The sequence below is a fragment of the Cuculus canorus genome, chromosome 9 (assembly GCF_017976375.1).
Source record: "Cuculus canorus isolate bCucCan1 chromosome 9, bCucCan1.pri, whole genome shotgun sequence".
NCBI lineage: Eukaryota > Metazoa > Chordata > Aves > Cuculiformes > Cuculidae > Cuculus > Cuculus canorus.
The window spans coordinates 8340216-8357105 of record NC_071409.1 but is presented as its reverse complement, the minus strand read 5'-3'; the positions used below and the strand labels follow the sequence as shown (position 1 = coordinate 8357105).

At 42.0% G+C, this 16890-nt stretch overlaps 1 protein-coding gene across 1 annotated transcript; it reads left to right on the top strand.

Annotated features, from left to right (window-relative positions):
* The first annotated feature begins 5358 nt into the window (after positions 1–5358).
* LOC104063679 (thiamine transporter 2) lies at positions 5359–16884 on the top strand. Its single transcript, XM_009565921.2, has 6 exons — positions 5359–5543; positions 8601–8766; positions 9103–9919; positions 11422–11614; positions 13015–13156; positions 14394–16884. Exons 2-6 carry the CDS (start codon positions 8617–8619, stop codon positions 14571–14573), a joined length of 1482 nt encoding a protein of 493 aa, XP_009564216.2. The 5' UTR covers positions 5359–5543; positions 8601–8616; the 3' UTR covers positions 14574–16884.
* The last annotated feature ends 6 nt before the right edge of the window (positions 16885–16890 follow it).

Here is a 16890-nt window from a genome sequence, read left to right as displayed (position 1 = left end):
GACCTATATATCATTTCCTCTTGTGTTGCTAACTGAAGATGAAAGTATGCAGAGAGAGGCTAAAACACAAAGTAAGAGTATGCATTGAATTAGATTGTATAGCATCATTACAAATATTATACAAATAGGATGGTAAAATCACCAGGTCCAATCATCAAGTAACAAACCTGGAGAATGGCAGAGTTGGGTGTTGGGATATGCATACTACATGCATCCATACATGACTGGAGTGTCCTCCAAATTTGAAAGATGAAGATTAATGGATTATTTTCTTTTCCTCATATCCTAAAAACATGATTTTTATTCATTTTCTTTTTGTTAGTGATGAACAATAACTGCATTGAATTAAAAAGATGTGGTTTTCCTATATATACACCAAAATAAAAATAACCAGTGAGAAGTGGCACAAACTCTGTGTCCAGAGACTACTTGCCTCTGGCTCATTGGTCATGTGGAGTTCATAGCTGTCGTGGGAGTGATCTGTGGTTGGCACTGCTGAGAAAACAGGCCACAACTTTTAAAGCATTTGGTACTTTATGAAAGCAACTGTTTCATTCTTACACGTAACATGTAGCTTATATCAAGGAATTATTAAGCAAAATGCTCATATTAGCCACAGAAAATAAACGTTTGTCTCAAACACATCATTTGCAGAAGTGAAGAGCTCAAAGCCAACTTGTGAACCACACAAACTTTCTTAAAGAGATGGTGAAAGATAGAATCGCAGTCACAACAAAAAATCAACCACTTGCTTTTCACCAGAGTCATTTATCCTCCACTTTATCCAGAAATACCATTAAACTGCTCTTCTTTAAATGCTGATGGGTTCTGTGCCAGCAGAAGAGCTGACAGATATACTGTGGGGGGAGTAGAGGGAAACCAGAGCCCAGTACAGCCACCCACAGCCAGCACTTGTACAGAAGTCACCTGTGGACCTACAGAAACCACCACATAAAATTTTAAATAAAAGGAAACCCCCCAGAGAACCGCACTGACAAAACAGTGGTTCCTACTAGTAAACTAGAAGGAAAATGTGAGGAAAACAGAAGGAACTACTTGAGGTACAACCTATTCGTCTGTCAGCCTTTCTGCCCTGCTAGAACGTTCTTTGAATGCAACAGGAAGACTTTCTCCAACTTTCAGTAAGCTTTGGGTCATGTTGTTTTCTAATTTCAGTCCTCTATTTTAAAAGTTTCAAGACAGTATTTTGCTGTTTGTACAACTGCAGCTGAAATAGATTTCATTGCGAGGGCTAAAATAAACCCCAATGCCAAAAGGGAGACCATCCATAAGATATTTTTCTGCTCAAGCCTGTTTTATCATCTGTTCAACTTACCTGCTTGATGGTTTTTTTTGTTGTTTTTCAAAAGTAGTTTTGAACCATAAAAACCACGGTTGAAATTGTTAAAAAATTTATTTTCCAGCATTCTTAGACTTATAAATCAAAGGGGAAGATACAGCAAAACTCACAAACAACTTCAGTGCTAACAATGAATTTTGTAGCAGAAAGGTATCAGCAGATACCTTCCTAAGTTGCATCGTTTTCTGGCTCAGCTCTGTGGTTCCTCTGAGCTACAACGCTTTGCTGGGAGAGCTGAGTGCACTCTGTGCCAATTACAGCATGAAAGTAAAAGAGGGATCTTGCTCAACTAACAAACCAGTCCTCTGATAATGTGAAACACCTTTATTTGGAAACCTACCAGTGTCTCTGACAGGTTTCCACAAGAAAGATGGAGCAAATCAGAAAGCTGTCATGCAAATAAGGATGCCATGTATCCTTCTAAAATCTTGCCAGCGCTCCCAAGGGGACACACAGTGTAAATTGGATGCTACTTCCCCAGCCTCTCGCAACTACGAAGATGTTGACCTGTCACCTACATTTAATTCAACAGTGAAACTGTAACCAAAAGAGGAGAAAATCCAACCAGTGACTTGTATCGCAGAAAGCTAACCATATTAAAGTTAACTTTCAATGGCCAATAACAGGAGATTAGGAGGGTAAAGCATTCCTTTCAGTCCAGCTGAGGTCCAAAGTTAGCAGTGGACAAAAGGGGACATAAAGCACGGCTCTTCAAGCAAGGTAGGTTCAACCGGTCTTCCTGGACGCATCATAGACGCTTGTTCCGTACTATGCTGGTAGTACATCATAGCAAGAGCACCAGGCCTTACATAAACATCCAAAGGTGCCACCACTAAAATGTTACCTGCAAGAAAAAAGAATTAACCCCCTGAAAACGCGCCGGCGTGGTGATTAACAACACAGCTGTTAGATCCAGATCCTGCACTGCTCCCAGCACCCACTACCCTGCATGGTGCAAATGGTGAAGCGCACTCTAGTAATGTGAAGTGGAAGAGCGACTGGATAAAAAGGAGGAGCATTAGCCTTACGCAAGTAAAGTGTAGTGAAAAATAAGATTAAGTCATTGATTTTTAGTAATGAAGTACTCATAGTTCTACATTTACACTAAGTAACCAATATATTAGTTTGGTTGAATGTAGTCTCTAATTTACACCTTAATTTACCTGGAGTAATGCACTTTGTAGTTTCCAGCTAAATATTCTAAACTAGACTTTGCACAAACATTTAAGTGTCTCAGATGAAAAGCTTTCAAGCCCAGCATGCTACTATCTCCCTACTTTGGGAACCTTGTGTGAGATTCGGCTGAGAGGTGAGTTATAGAAACCCTCAGGCACGCACACACCGTGGGGTTTGGGCTCAGGCTGCAGCTCATTCCCAAAATAGACATGAGAAAAGGTAAAGATCTACTTATTCATAAATCAAAACGTGAAGCTGCTCTGTGAATACTCCTGGGTCTGAGGAATCCAACGAAGAGGTGGTTTAATCTTCAGTAAACTTCAGTTTAAACTGCCAGTGCAACCTTTGTGTGCGGGGGCTCTTATTTGACCAGCAATTGAGAGAAATCTCTGGCATTAGCCACATTACATTTTCCTTGCTATTACTCTTTCGGGGATTGTAGTACACAGCCTTCAAAAAGTATAAGTCTTCGGTTTGATTTACAAAGTCTCTTCTCCTGAGTTAAGCAGGTCTCAAGAAACAGATGTGATTTGAGAGCTAAAAATCAGTGCCTAAGTCAGCACCCAACCAGATTGAGAAAGACACACATACCTCACACAGCTGAGGTGAGGCTCTCAGCCTTGGTGCCATCCTGTGGAGCACCAGAGATAATACCTGGATCGATCCCAATGGGCAGCAGAGGCAGGAGAAGGTACCAGGATGACAGTGGTTTGCAGTCTTGTTCTCTTGCTGCCTTCCCTTCTCTCCTCAGAATTTTCCCATCTCTTTGACGCATTAGTGACCCTATTGCGTTGGCTCTTTAGGCTACGCTGCTGCTATAAAACTCACCTTTTCTCCAGGTCTTACAGCCTTCTCTCTCCCACCTGAACTGAATTGGGATGCAAGCTACAAATCGATCCCTCAGTTCTCCCGCCAAGCCAAACAACACTTCTGCTTCCAATGTGACTACATTCAAACCCATCATAAGATGATGATCCCCTTCAAACCCAGCAACTAAGCTCTGATGCAGGCATCTTATGACACAGTACTCAAGCCGATGAAAAACTTGCCTAAGCCCATCATAATATTACTGTCTTTCTTCTGGCATTGAGGTATGGATCACTGAAAACAGATGAAATTTTAGTTACAAAAGGGATGGACTAAAAAGTGAGGAAAGAATAGCTAATAGAAGATAAAAGATGATTTGAGAGCAGAAAAAAACATACATCAATAACTGAAAGTTATTTAAATCATTCTTTCTCATTATTACATTACAGGAAAACATAGTTTGGGGTTTTTTTTCAGTACCAAGAAATTTGAGTTGAATTCTTACCTCAGTTAAGTCAATGCAAACCCAAAATGACACTATAAAATTCAGCAGAAGTTCTCTGCATTTTAGCAAAGGCCTCTGAGAATATTACAAAATCAAATGCAGATATGCACAGTCTCCTCTCAGATGGGCTGTGACCTTCTATAGCTATAAGTTCAATTAAACATGCAATAAGGTTGAACCAAAATCTCTCTGGAATCAGTGTCAGACAGTGACTGACAGTGGGGAAGGTGCCAAGAGGAATTATTACAAGCCTTTCAGACATCAGTTTCACATACATCACAAAAGCTCATACAAGTATACAGCAGTGTCCGATGCAGGATCAGATCATAGAATCATGTCCTGAATTGGAAGGGACCCACAAGGATCATGGAGTCCAACTCCTGTCCCTGCACAGGACACCTCCAACATTCACACCATGTGTCTGAAGGCATTGTCCAAATGCTTCTGGAATATTGCCAGGCCTGATGCTGTGACTGCTTTCCTGGGGAGCTGTTCCAGTGCTCCACAACTCTCCGAGTGAAGAACCTTTTCCTAATGTCCAATTTAAACCTCCCTGGCACATCTGCATGGATTCATGGACAGCAAGTCAACAAATGAGAGAGGCAACAGGCAGGGACGGCTCCTCTGTCATTGTTAATCCTGTAACTTTGAGTGCTGAGGAGTAGGAAGAGAAAAGGCTGCAAGATGTGGCCAAGGCTGAAGGCAAAATACTGGCCTAGCTGGGCAACTCATCTGATCCAGCAAGGAATTTCATGTTTTCCTTATGCGTGTATATCTCCTTATTCTTAAAGCTACTCTACCATTTTGCTGTATATGAACTAAGAAACTACTTTCCTCTGAGATTATTGAATAGTTCACTGCTATTTACAAACTCGTCACTTTCCTGCTGTACTGGTTGCATTTCTAAGTAACCACTATGTCCTTCATTCCAGAGCTGTATGTTGTAGGACTGGGATGAGGATGGATCTAGATTCTTATGCACATCCTATTGTTGCAAATCGGTACATTTCAGCATCCTTTGCTGTTGTCAGTCCTGCAAGAGCTCCTGAAGATGAGTATAGGGCCATCTCTGTCTTCAGAAGTACTGTGAGAACTCGCCTAAGCAAAAGATCTGAGAAATTTCTTAACAAGAGTAAAGGTGAAGTAAAGCAGAGTGATTTACCTTTTAAACCTGCTAGAATAATACGAAACCCCATGTATTTAATGAGGAAACACATAAACCTCATCACACTGGTATTTGTGATCCTCGTCTCTGTCATTACCTAGGCGTAGCTACGTCTCCATCTTTAACATAGAACAGTTTCAAGCACAGGTGGGCACCAAGACATGAAACCCTGTCAAATAGATGCAAAATTATTCAGAACAGGTATTAGCTTTATTGCCTTTGTACCAGTCAGGCACCAAACCCATAGCTTGGGTCGCAAATTACCACTGCCTTTGGTCAAGAACAGGCCAGGATGATCTGGCTGTTCCTTTAAGAGCGCTGAAAGTTGATGCTGAAAGAAAGCCAGCTGGAAATATTTTCAAGGGAGGTGTCATAGCAGCAAGACGCAATACCAGAAGAACAGGAAAAGCACAAAACTCAAATAAAGTCCAGTAGCTGCAATACACACTGGACAGCCAGAAGAAAGACTGGAGAGACTAAAAGGGGACCTTTCCTTAGGAAGTAAGAAAAGAAGAGCTCCAGCAAACAAGGTATGATTATATAGGAACTCCAGAAATCCTGCAGTGACAAGGGAAAGAGGGATGAAAGAAGAGAACAGTCCCTTGGGGATCTGGGGAGCCAAGTCAGGCTGTGTGGGAGAAGAGCTGACAGCTCCAAGAATTGATTGGGGAAACAAGAAACAAAATTGGTTTGCTGCAGAATGACATAAAGGCATCCCACCATCTCCCCAAAAAGTTAAGAAAAACCTAGATTTATAACAGACAAATTTACCATAAGAGGTGACTGAATGGGAACAAGTGGGATCTCTCCCCTTTAAGCACCAAGGTACAGATCTCGTTGTCAGGTTGGTTATGAATGCAGAAAGGAGGGATTGTAGGCCAGCAGCCCCCAGAGCTGGGCTGGGGCTGCAGCAGAGCCCTCTACCGATGCCAAAGAGCTGAGGGGTGAGGTGAGTGCACACTTTGCTGCGGATGGAGCAGTGCCCACCTCCCACTCCCCAAGGGCAGAGCAGGCTGCCCCTGGGGGCACTCAGACCCCTGGATTTCCCAGCTCAGCACCTGTAGCAGGTTTTTTCTGGACAGCTTCTTAAATCAGGTGGGAAACTTCTCATCTGACTAACCTGCCACCCTAACACAGGTGCTTCAAAGAGTAAACCTACAGAATAGAGGTCCACATCCAGAACACCCAAAAAAGTGCATGCACTGGGACTGGAAGGATGCCGTGACCAGGGCACTCCTGAAATTTTTCTGAAAACAGAAATTACTGAACACAGAGTCATAGCCCTGCCACAGATGGACAGCATCAGGAGTGCAGCACACAGCATTCTGCAAGCCCTGGAAATACAGCAGTTTGCCCTGCTCACCTCCCGAGGTGCGGGACACTTTAGAAGGATGCACAAGACATGCTGCCTTCGGGTCACGAACCTGCTGGGGAAAACAAACATGGCAAGACCTGAAACAGACTGGGGAAGAGAATCTAGGCTGGCACGTAAAAAATATATCCTAAGTCACAGAGCTAACTTGTACAAGTGTTCTTCATTATAGTAGGATGTTTTTCATTTGTGCTTTTCTTGATGCCCATCTCGGAACCTATAGGTACCACATTAGGCGTTCACATGACATTAGAGTGTTGTAATACTTTGATGATTATCATGTGAAAGGAGAGAAAGGGGATGTTGTGGTGACTAAGTGAGTGTCATCCCAGGCTGAGCCAAAAGTGGTCTTGCCAAACCCATGATTCATATCACAGAACATCCACAAGGATCATCAAGTCCAACTGCTGCCCCCGCACAAGGCAATCCCAACACCCACACCCTGTGTCTGAAGGTGTTGTCCAAACACTTCTGCAATATTGTCAGGCTTGGTGCCGTGACTGCTTCCCTGGGAGTGGCTCCAGTGCTCCACTACCCTCTGGGTGAAGAACCTTTTCCTAATGTCCAGCCTAAGCCTTCCCTGGCATCTTCCTGCCATCCCTTGGGTCCCATCTTTGGTCACCAGAGACAAGAAATCAGTTCCTGCTCTCCCTCCTCCCCTTGTGAGGAAGCTGTAGACCATGATGAGGTCCTCCCCTCAGTCTCCTCCAGGCTGAACAGAGCAAGTGGCTTTAGCCACTCCTCATACAGCTTCCCCTCTAACCTCTTCACCAACTTGATGGCCCCTGTTTGCAGCAGAAGCTTTTACAACAACGGGGAGGGGGGAGAGGGCGTGTGCAGAAATGCTGGTTGCTGGTTTCCTTGACCACTGTGGAGGTGTCTCATGTTCCTCTCCTCTTCCCCCCACCCCCCCAACAGGACACATTTTCCCTTTGCTGGGGTCACCTTGCCCTCTAGCGGTTCACCATCCAGCTCCATTTGTTTCTGCTGTAAATCCTGTTAAGTCAATGGTTTCAGCTGTTACGTATAAAATGAAATAATTCAAATTCCCTTCCATCTGCTCCTGTTCCTTAGTTCATCAAGCCGTTAGTAAAACATGCTATCGTGGTGTCGAGTTAGAAAAGAAGATGCACAATACTTCCTGCCTTATACATTATACATTACATCGTGTAAGAGGATCCTCTGCCCATTGAAACTGGAGTGAAGTACACGTACATGAATAGGTTTGGCTTTTTTGGAAGCGATCTTCCTTCACCTTTACAAAAAAAATGAGGAAAAACACTGCCTGCAAAATACTTAGTTTTTAAGAGTAAAACTTTTGCCTCAAATAAAAAAGTACTCAGGAGGTAAAAGTCAAAGCAGAGTGATAAAAATCGCAGCTGGAAGGAACAAGCACCTTCCAAAGGTCTCCAAAAGATAAATTGTACTCAATTATATTCCTGACATTCCCTGTACCAACACGAATGTGGAATATAACTGACTGTCCGTTTGTTTTGCGTGCCCCCCCTCCCTCCCCTCTGGTACACCCATTTTGACTTCTCTTTGGGCTCTGTCCAGCAAAGTGGCAAAGTTTAATTTATTCTATAATTCTCAGCAAGATGCAAGAGGAAAAATAGCAGCGTAATTTCGTTTTAGTGAGAACTGTTTACCTTTAGTGATGACAAATGTTTTCTGTAGGTTGAAAATAGGATGTCTATCCAAACTGGACTTCTGTTGCAGTTATTTATTAGGAACTCTCATCTGCCAGCCTTGAGAGTCACCAGCTCTCCCTAACAGGAAAGCTATGCATATCTAGGAGGCGAAGGAGTTAAAAACAGCAATTGTTAGCTAGTTACTTGTCATTCAACAAAGTGCTTGGCTGTGGTCTGTAATGGTGTTGAGCGAAAGCTCTGTACACAGCTGCCTTTGGCAACTTGTGTCGAGAAAAGCTTTTCCTGTGATTAGCTTGGTCAGTGCAGACTGAATGACAGTGTAATTTGTCTCCCAGTTAAAGATCTTCCAAGTCATCCTTTACAGGCTATCTACAAAGACAGAGAAACAGCAGACAAATGTAAGGAAAAGATGTTCACTTTAAGGTTATGAAGAAAAACGTCTTCCAAGTCCCAGCCTCTAAAGAGCACTCCTTAGCAAAAGAAATCACGAAATAAAAAGAAATTATAAGGCATCTTTGTGCTTGCAGGGGCAGTAGCGTCCGTCTAACCAACGTTCTCTTCAGCTTTTCTGTAGAGGCCATGGACTGCTGGAAGCAAGACAGAAGGAACACCTGGATTTTTCCCACCCTGGTTCTCTGCCTCTATGGCTTCTTCTACATGATGAAACCATCAGAACCCTTCCTAATCCCCTATCTAACAGGACCAGATAAAAACTTGACCACAGAGGAGGTATGTTTTTACTCTGCCTTTTCTCTATAGGGAGCAAAGAGAAAAAAAAAAAAATCGTAAAATCTAAACAAAAGTTTTAAACAAACATAAAACAAAAAAAAAGCATGCTGTAACCAGCTTTGGCAGATTACAGTTTGCAGCAGATGACGTAAACAAAAGATACATTTAATGGGTTTAAGATCCATTCACCTGCTCAACAGTCATATACTGCTTCAGTGTGGTTATGAATTTCATTAATTCCTTTAGAGCAAGAACTTCCTTCCACAAAGCTATTTAAAATAAATTAGCTTCTTTTCCCCCAGAATAACAACACATAGCTTTGTTCTGCTCTTCCAGGTTACCAATGAGATTTTCCCTGTCTGGACATACTCCTACCTCGCACTCCTTTTCCCAGTCTTCCTGATTACAGACTACATGCGCTACAAGCCCATCCTCCTCCTCCAAGGCATCAGCTTCATCATCACTTATCTCCTGCTCCTCTTCGCACATGGAGTGCTGGCCATGCAGCTGGTGGAATTCTTCTACGGCTTGGCAACAGCCACCGAGGTTGCCTATTACGCCTACATCTACAGTGTCGTCAGCACCGATCACTATCAGAGAGTGACGAGCTATTGCAGAAGTATCACTCTGGTTGCAGCCACCGTTGCGGCGCTGCTGGGACAGCTGCTGGTTTCCTTAGCAGATGTATCCTACTTTCACCTTCACGTCATCACTCTGACTTCCGTCTCCCTGGCATTTGTCTGCTCCTTTGCTCTCCCAATGCCCCAAAAGAGCATGTTCTTCCACAGAAAAGATGTCTCAGAACCTCTCCCAGCACCAGAGAAAGCTGCGCCTCCACTCGGCTCCGACAGACCCTCGAGCTACCAAGAGGACAAGGGCTCTCCACCTGCTGACAGGGCACCAACACCTGAACAGCAGGCTGACAACGCCAAGCCCCGGAATCAAGTGCTCAGAGTACTGGTGCAGCTGAGCAAGGACCTGAGGGACTGCTACAGCTCAAGGAAACTTCTGTACTGGTCCCTGTGGTGGGCTTTGGCCACGGCAGGCTTTAACCAGGTTCTGAATTACATCCAAGTGCTGTGGGACTTCAGAGCCCCATCTCACAGCTCTGCAGTCTACAACGGGGCTGTTGAAGCAATAGCTACTTTTCTGAGTAAGTTGATGTCTAAGCATCACTCATAAAGGCAGCTTCTGAAGTTTTACTTCAGAATATTTTCAAGTGCCACTCCACTGCAGTTGCTCCAAGAAGCCAGGGTATACATTGTGCAATCAATATCTAGTTCTTCACTGTACAAAACAGTTCAAATGCGAGCTACGCTATTTTTCTTTGTGACTGGGACACCCAACTTAATTCAACCGAGAGTGTAGAAGTCACACACACCTTGCATCCAACTGCTAAATCTCTTCAGAGGCACCTATATATCTTTTAATGAGGTTGTTGCGTTCTTTTTCCCTCCAAAACAAGCATTGCATACTTCCCATAACAATGACAGCTTATGCAGACGAGAGATTTTTTTCATAAATGCTTTACACAAAAAGAATATAATCTTCTAATTAAGATCTTGCTCCAGTGAAATCCTCTTGCACAGCAGGAGGGAAAGAAGGATTTTAGCCATTCCAAGATATGGACATTTGCAGAGAAAGACCTTATTGAATTCAGTACACTATTGATATTAACCATGAGTGTTTTGCACCGGAACCAGATATCCATGTCACATTTGCTATGCAAAGCAATGTTATAAAACGGTAACATCAGAGGATACCACCCTGACTTGGCAGTGTTTCATATTGTGCTGTCGTAGAGAACTTGCACAAGACATTGGGGTGTGATCCACCAGGGAAAATAAACCTGTCTACGTCTATCAGGTTATCCTTAGAGTCATTACGGAGAAACAGATACTCCCAAGACTAAAAATTGCTCTCGTCTTGATGTAGGCAACTAATCAGACCAACTGAATCACAGACTAGAAGCACTTAACTCCTATAGCGTCTGCTCTCCTTCATTAATTCTTCTTTATCACGGAATGGCTTATTTCTCAATGTAGAGGTGAAGAAGTTTTAAAATTGAATGAGATTTTATGAGACGGATAGTCAGGTGGGTTACCTTCTCAACAGAAGCATCTTTGTAGCAGGTCCACCAAAAGCAAACAATGCCTATCCTTTCTCATTTCCCTGAATATATTCAGTTGATACGTTACACAACTCCCTTTTTTGACAGCTTTGCCCCCTTATGAGCTGCTCGGAGCTAAACTGTTAACCTAGAAGGTAACTGTTTATTAGCTTAGCTATGAAGTCAGCTCGTAAAAGCTGGAAGAATTGTTTTTCTTTAGATCCAAACTGTGTTCCTAATTCTCTCCCTAGAGGTACCTTCTGGGTACAGACAGCTAAACAACCAATCCTTTTACATAACAGTTTATCCTGTCGAGTGGAATAAAACATTGAGAAAGGATGGCAGAGCCTTGATGCATGTATTTGTCTAAAAGTGACCAGTCACCTGCATGACCTTGGAAGTGATTAGAAGTGTTTCCGAAACACTTCAGAAGAAGCCTGCTCCATTATTCAGCGCTGCCTTTAAGCATGTGAGGGTGGCAAAGCTTGATGCTGCGGGCTTTAGAACAGATACAATCTTTACGTGTTTTTTTTCTCTTTTTCTAGGCGCAGTAACATCTTTCATAGTACAATACATGAAAATTAACTGGGACCTTTTCGGAGAGCTGGCTCTAGGGATCTTCTCTGCATTAGATGCTGGTTCTCTATTACTCATGCACTTCTCTACCAACATCTGGGCAAGTTATGCTGGCTATCTCATTTTCAAAGCGTGCTATATGCTCCTCATAACAATAGCAACGTAAGTATAAAACGTAAGTAGAACACCAACTATATTTTAAGTCTGGGTATCCCTCTTTTTACTCAGAGGCAGCTGATCTAATGCTAGACATAACTGCTTAGGTAAAGACAAGAACACTTAGATGTCTGGTTATGAGTTTTTCATTCTTCTAATCAACCTTAAAAAAATATATCAAAAAGGACATTGAATGTCTGCTTAGGTATAAGTTAAACAAGGTATAAGGCAACTTTATTATGAAAGGCAATAGTCACAGCAAAACATCTGAACTCTTTTCCTTCTGCCTGGCACAGACGATGCTAAGAGAACAGGAGCAACAAGCATGCCTAGACAACCATACTTTAAGATCCCCTTGTGTCTAAACCACCGTGCTGATGCTCTTGTTACAAAGCTATAAATTGTAACAAGAAAAGATTTGGCATAGAGTGTTCCCCAATATAACTTTATACATATCATCCTTAATGATATTATGATGCACAAAAGGAGTAGGAGAGAACATTGGACATATCAACTCAGAAAAGATCTCTTAGGAGATCAAGCTATTCTGTTGTCAAAAACAGAAAAATAAATACAATGTAAATAAAAATATAATCTGTGTAATAAAGAAAGCTTTTTCAGTACTCCAATTATTTTATTGATTGGAATGCCTTTAGTAACAAAAATACATGATGAATTTTTATGTCAAAACCCAAGCAAAAAACCCCACTAAAACTATAGCGCAGGACAAAATTATGCCTATTGTGAATGAAGAAAAAAAAACCTTCTATTTTCATTTTGGAGGATTGTTAGTACGTTATAGTGGAGCATATCTGGACTGTTTCAACATATGCTTAAAAAAAACAGTAAAAAAAGCCCTGATAAAAATTATTAGAAGACTGCTGTGGGAATAACACATTTCAGATAGAAAGTTTGGAGGTAAATATTGCAAGGAAGAATGTTGCAATTATTGTCAAAGAAGATATTGCAACACAAATCTACAGGCTCTTGGCAGAAATAAATGGTATTCTACCTGCACTGCCAAGACATAAAGCAAGAAGTGATTCACACCATCATAGAAAAGATACCTGTGGTGACCTTCTAGTCTAACATCCCTGCCAAGGTAGAACTCCAGTGCCAGATTAGGTCACAGTTGTATCCGGTAACATCTTTCAAAGCCTAACTGGATAAAGCAGATCACCTGTAACGTGGTTTGAAAAAGCAACAGGGGCAAGTTAAAAAAAAAATCAAAATATACTGTGGCAGTCAAGACATCACTTTGAGGAAATGAGGAAGCAAACGAATGAAGAACCACTTACTCCATCCTTGATATATCATCTGCATGAATCGTTTCTCTGCATCAACTAAATGGAGAGGAACAACCTTTTACCCAGTATGCAGTGACTGACCCGCCACTCTCACGTTAGGTTCCAGATTGCAGTCAATCTGAGCATGGAGCGCTACGCCTTGATGTTTGGATTCAACAACTTTGTTGCACTGGTGATTCAGACCATCATTACAGTAGCTGTTGTGGATTCAAAAGGCCTGAAACTGGACATAGTGACTCAGGTAAGTGCTATTAACTTACATCACATTTACTGCTTAGCCAATTCATCCTCAAAAGTTTACAAGAAAGGAAATGCTATGAAAAGGACAATTTAATTCCCTCCTTCTGTAGAAATCTAGACACCTTGCTCATCCCTTGTGTCAGCCATCAGTCTTCCCTTTGGCCTTTTAGTGCAGCACTTAGGATTTCAGCTGCTAGTTTTTGACCTTTTTAAAGGCAGACACGCCAGAATGGAAATAATTGGGTCCTATCTGATCAGCTTTGGCTGATTAATAGGACACCGAGTAACATCCTCTCTGCCCAGAAATTCGGACTGGTTTTCTCAAATGTAGAATCAACATGACTGCATGTTGTTCAGGGATTTCAAGACCATAAGACACAATCCGGATTACTGGAGTTATTTTAACTCAAGTGGTAAGGACACCTGCCTTCTAATTCCAGCTCGGAAGTAAACCTGGTCTGTATCTAAATGTAAATAAGAGAATTTTCTGCCCATAGTTTGGGCATGTAATTTGGGGTTGGAAGTCCTATCTCACAACCATATCCCTAACTTCAGTCAGCCCAATTCCACTCATCTTGGAGTCAACTGAAATGTATTGATTTCTGCATTTTCTCAGATGGGATCTTGGCTGGGGCAGCTTCCCACCCTCACAGATTTGAAATAGGCTGAAGTTATTCAGATATTCTGTGCAGAGAAGGCAAAAGTTACTTTAAAAGATTAAAGATTGAATTTAACACTAATATTAAAACTTTAAAATCAAGCACAGGAATATGTAGGACTTCATAAACAGCCTTGCCACTGTTGTTAGAAATACTGATACAAAATCCTGGTATAATTGTTGAAGCCAGTTTGGTAACAGCACTGAAATGTGCAAGTAGGAGTGAAAAAGGACCAACTCAGCCTCTTCACTTACATTATTCATGAGTATGTGGGTAATGAAGCTACTTCTATATTTTGCACTAATAGAAAAAAAATCTTGTTCCTGTCCCTTCCCCCCTCTGATGTTTATTAAGAGGCATAAGGATCAGAAGCGAGGGACAGTTCTTCGTTCCTCAAAGATCTGCTATTTGCAGGAAAAGCTAAGATTTTTGCTTTACAAAGCAAGAACTTGTACATAGACAAACTGTGCCAGAACATAGGTGAACATAACAGAGTGTCTATGTAATCTCCAGAGGAGGCAGTGTTTCCCTAACATGTTTTTCATTAACTCTCCTGCCTTTTTCTCTCTTCCCTCCCAGTTCTTAATTTATGGCAGTTACTTCGCAGTCATAGCTGGGATTTTCTTGATCAGAAGCATTTGCATACTTGTCTCAAGCAAATGCAAAATTAAAATAACAAGATCTTGCAAAGAGCATCTGAATCATGCTGACTCTGAATCAAAAGAGCAGATTGTAACTGGCTACATGACACGGCTGTAGGAGGCAGGCAGACAAGCCCAGGTGGCCAGGCCCTCGTGGGAGAAGAACTCCTACCACAGCACGCGGAGAACAGCAGCGCAAGATGAACCTACCACACAGCCCTGAAAAGCTACGCTGAATCATTACAGCCCTTCATTACGACACACGCCAGCTAAGAGATCACCGTAGTGGTGCTGTGCCAAGAATAAAAGATAAGTTGTTTATGATCCTTGTTTACTTGCCTAGAAATAGCTTAACGGCAGTGATTTACACACAAGAACAGAGCAACCACCTTGGCATCCCACCGTGCACATTGGCAAAGGATGGAGTTCACCCTGCCTTCTTTGTTCCAGCTCCCGTGTAGGGTTGGCAAACTGCTTCCGCGCATGTGGGTGAGGGGCCTTCCATCCCTTTGCGCATACCTTGTTCGAACCAAGGAGAACAGGATGGTGTTTGCATCATGATGTTCTTTCCTACCTAACGACAGGCAATTCAGAGACAGACTCCTCCCTTCTAATTTGAAAGCTCATGCCGGATGCAGGTCTTCTGCACACAATGATGCAGAAAAGGGGGTTTGCCCTGAGAAGGTCCATTGAAACACTGCAAAGCCAGAATTATTGCTCAGCGCACATTGGAAAGCTGCAACCTAAACTCTGTACTGAGTCCATAGCAATCTTGGCCCAGAAGAGAAAGACTTAAGAGTCAAAATAAAATGAAACCCCACTCATTTCCTTGTGCATCCAGGAAAATTAAATTCAGAACTGACTGTTTTCCTCTTTCAAAAGGAAAAGGAAAAAAAAAATAAAAAGTCAAATGGACTGAGAAGTAGGGACTAAGACAACAGAAATACATTGTACAGAGGAGGACACTGTGGAGAAATTTGCCTGGTTCTGCACTGGAAAATTCCAGATTAACACAAATATCCAAGATTTACAACTGAAAGAAAATGCTAGCGTCATGCACACATTGAGTGCCAAATGAGGAGGTCCACTGACCTCAGCCAAGGATTTGGCAGCATCAGCATCTCAGAATTTATCAAGAGTCTTCAAGTCTTATGATTAATTTAGTCCAGTACAAAGGACAGTTAGTCCAGGAGAAGAAAAATGATTATGAGATTGTATAGCGAATGCCTAATTTAACAAAAATTACATTCACATGTTAAAGTTACTTCTGTAGTTCTGTTTGCTTCTACCTTCTAATACCAACATCTAACTAATAAAAAGAGAAAACACTTAGCATCCACAGATTAATATTTTTTTACCTTTAGTGACACAAGCCCTCATTTGTATAGACGTGTGCTTTTCATACCACTGTCATATACTGCAATCAGACAAACTGCCCAGAGGGGAGAGCAGGCAGGAGAGAAGCCGTTTGCTTCAAGTCACAAGAAGAATCAATGGGATTTGACCCAGAAATGGACCCAGATAATTTTCTACACTATTTGTTTCCTATTGTGTGTTGTGTGGACTTCTCTGTTGTAAGCTGGCTCTAAGCAGAGCAGCTTAACCAATGCAGCCGTAAAAGCAGATGTACCCGGTGTCCATCAAGCAGTAGGTGTCCTTTGTTATGGAAGAACTGAGAGTGTGATAATTCTGCCTGAAGAAACTGAGAAAAAGTCCAATAGAACAAGGACTATTCTGTGTTTCTTTTCCTAGTGAGCAGGGATCTTCTTTTGATGTGTTTAGTTAAAGAACTAGAGGTGAGTCCTGGACTAGAAGCTAACTGCAATTTGTGTTTAAATGGAAAAGAGGAACCCGGTATTTCCATTCCCATGGTCTCAAATTGCCTTTGGTGCAGAAAGTTAACAAATACTTCTCTTTAGATAGCTTCTAGCAAAAGGAAAGGAATCAACACGATGAAACTTTCTGCTAATAAAAAAAAACCACTGGTAGTAGTAGCTGCAGGAAAGGAACTAGAAAACTGGTAGAAACAACCATAAAACTTCTTCTGTTCTGAACTGGTCAGAGCTGACTGCCTTCCTTGTACCTGGAATGCCACTAAGGAGTAAAGGAACCAAGCAGACAGTCTATTAGGATTCTCTATAACTGAAAATGAATCTTCAGAAAACCAATAAGACAATAAAAAATACAAATATTCCTATTCTCTCAAATTTCCAAAAGATAGATTCAGCACTTGGGAGCTGGGAGGATGGGGTGTTGCAGGAGGAATAGGGAAGGAAGACGAGATCTCTTAGCAGTATTAGGAAGGATGTGACACATTGGAGGCAGGAAGGTAAGCAAGAGAAAGGTAAGGCCTCACCTCACTTGAGGTTTTCAGCTGCAAATTGGTATTAACCCCTCAATCGGTTAGTGATTTCATCCACGACAGTAAGGTGCAC

Excerpts from the sequence above, each read along its gene's own strand:
- LOC104063679 (XM_009565921.2), top strand. The coding sequence starts at position 8,617 with ATGGACTGCTGGAAGCAAGACAGAAGGAACACCTGGATTTTTCCCACC. Across the intron at positions 8,767-9,102 it reads AAAACTTGACCACAGAGGAG|GTTACCAATGAGATTTTCCC; the intron begins GTATGTTTTTAC and ends CTGCTCTTCCAG. Across the intron at positions 9,920-11,421 it reads AGCAATAGCTACTTTTCTGA|GCGCAGTAACATCTTTCATA; the intron begins GTAAGTTGATGT and ends CTCTTTTTCTAG.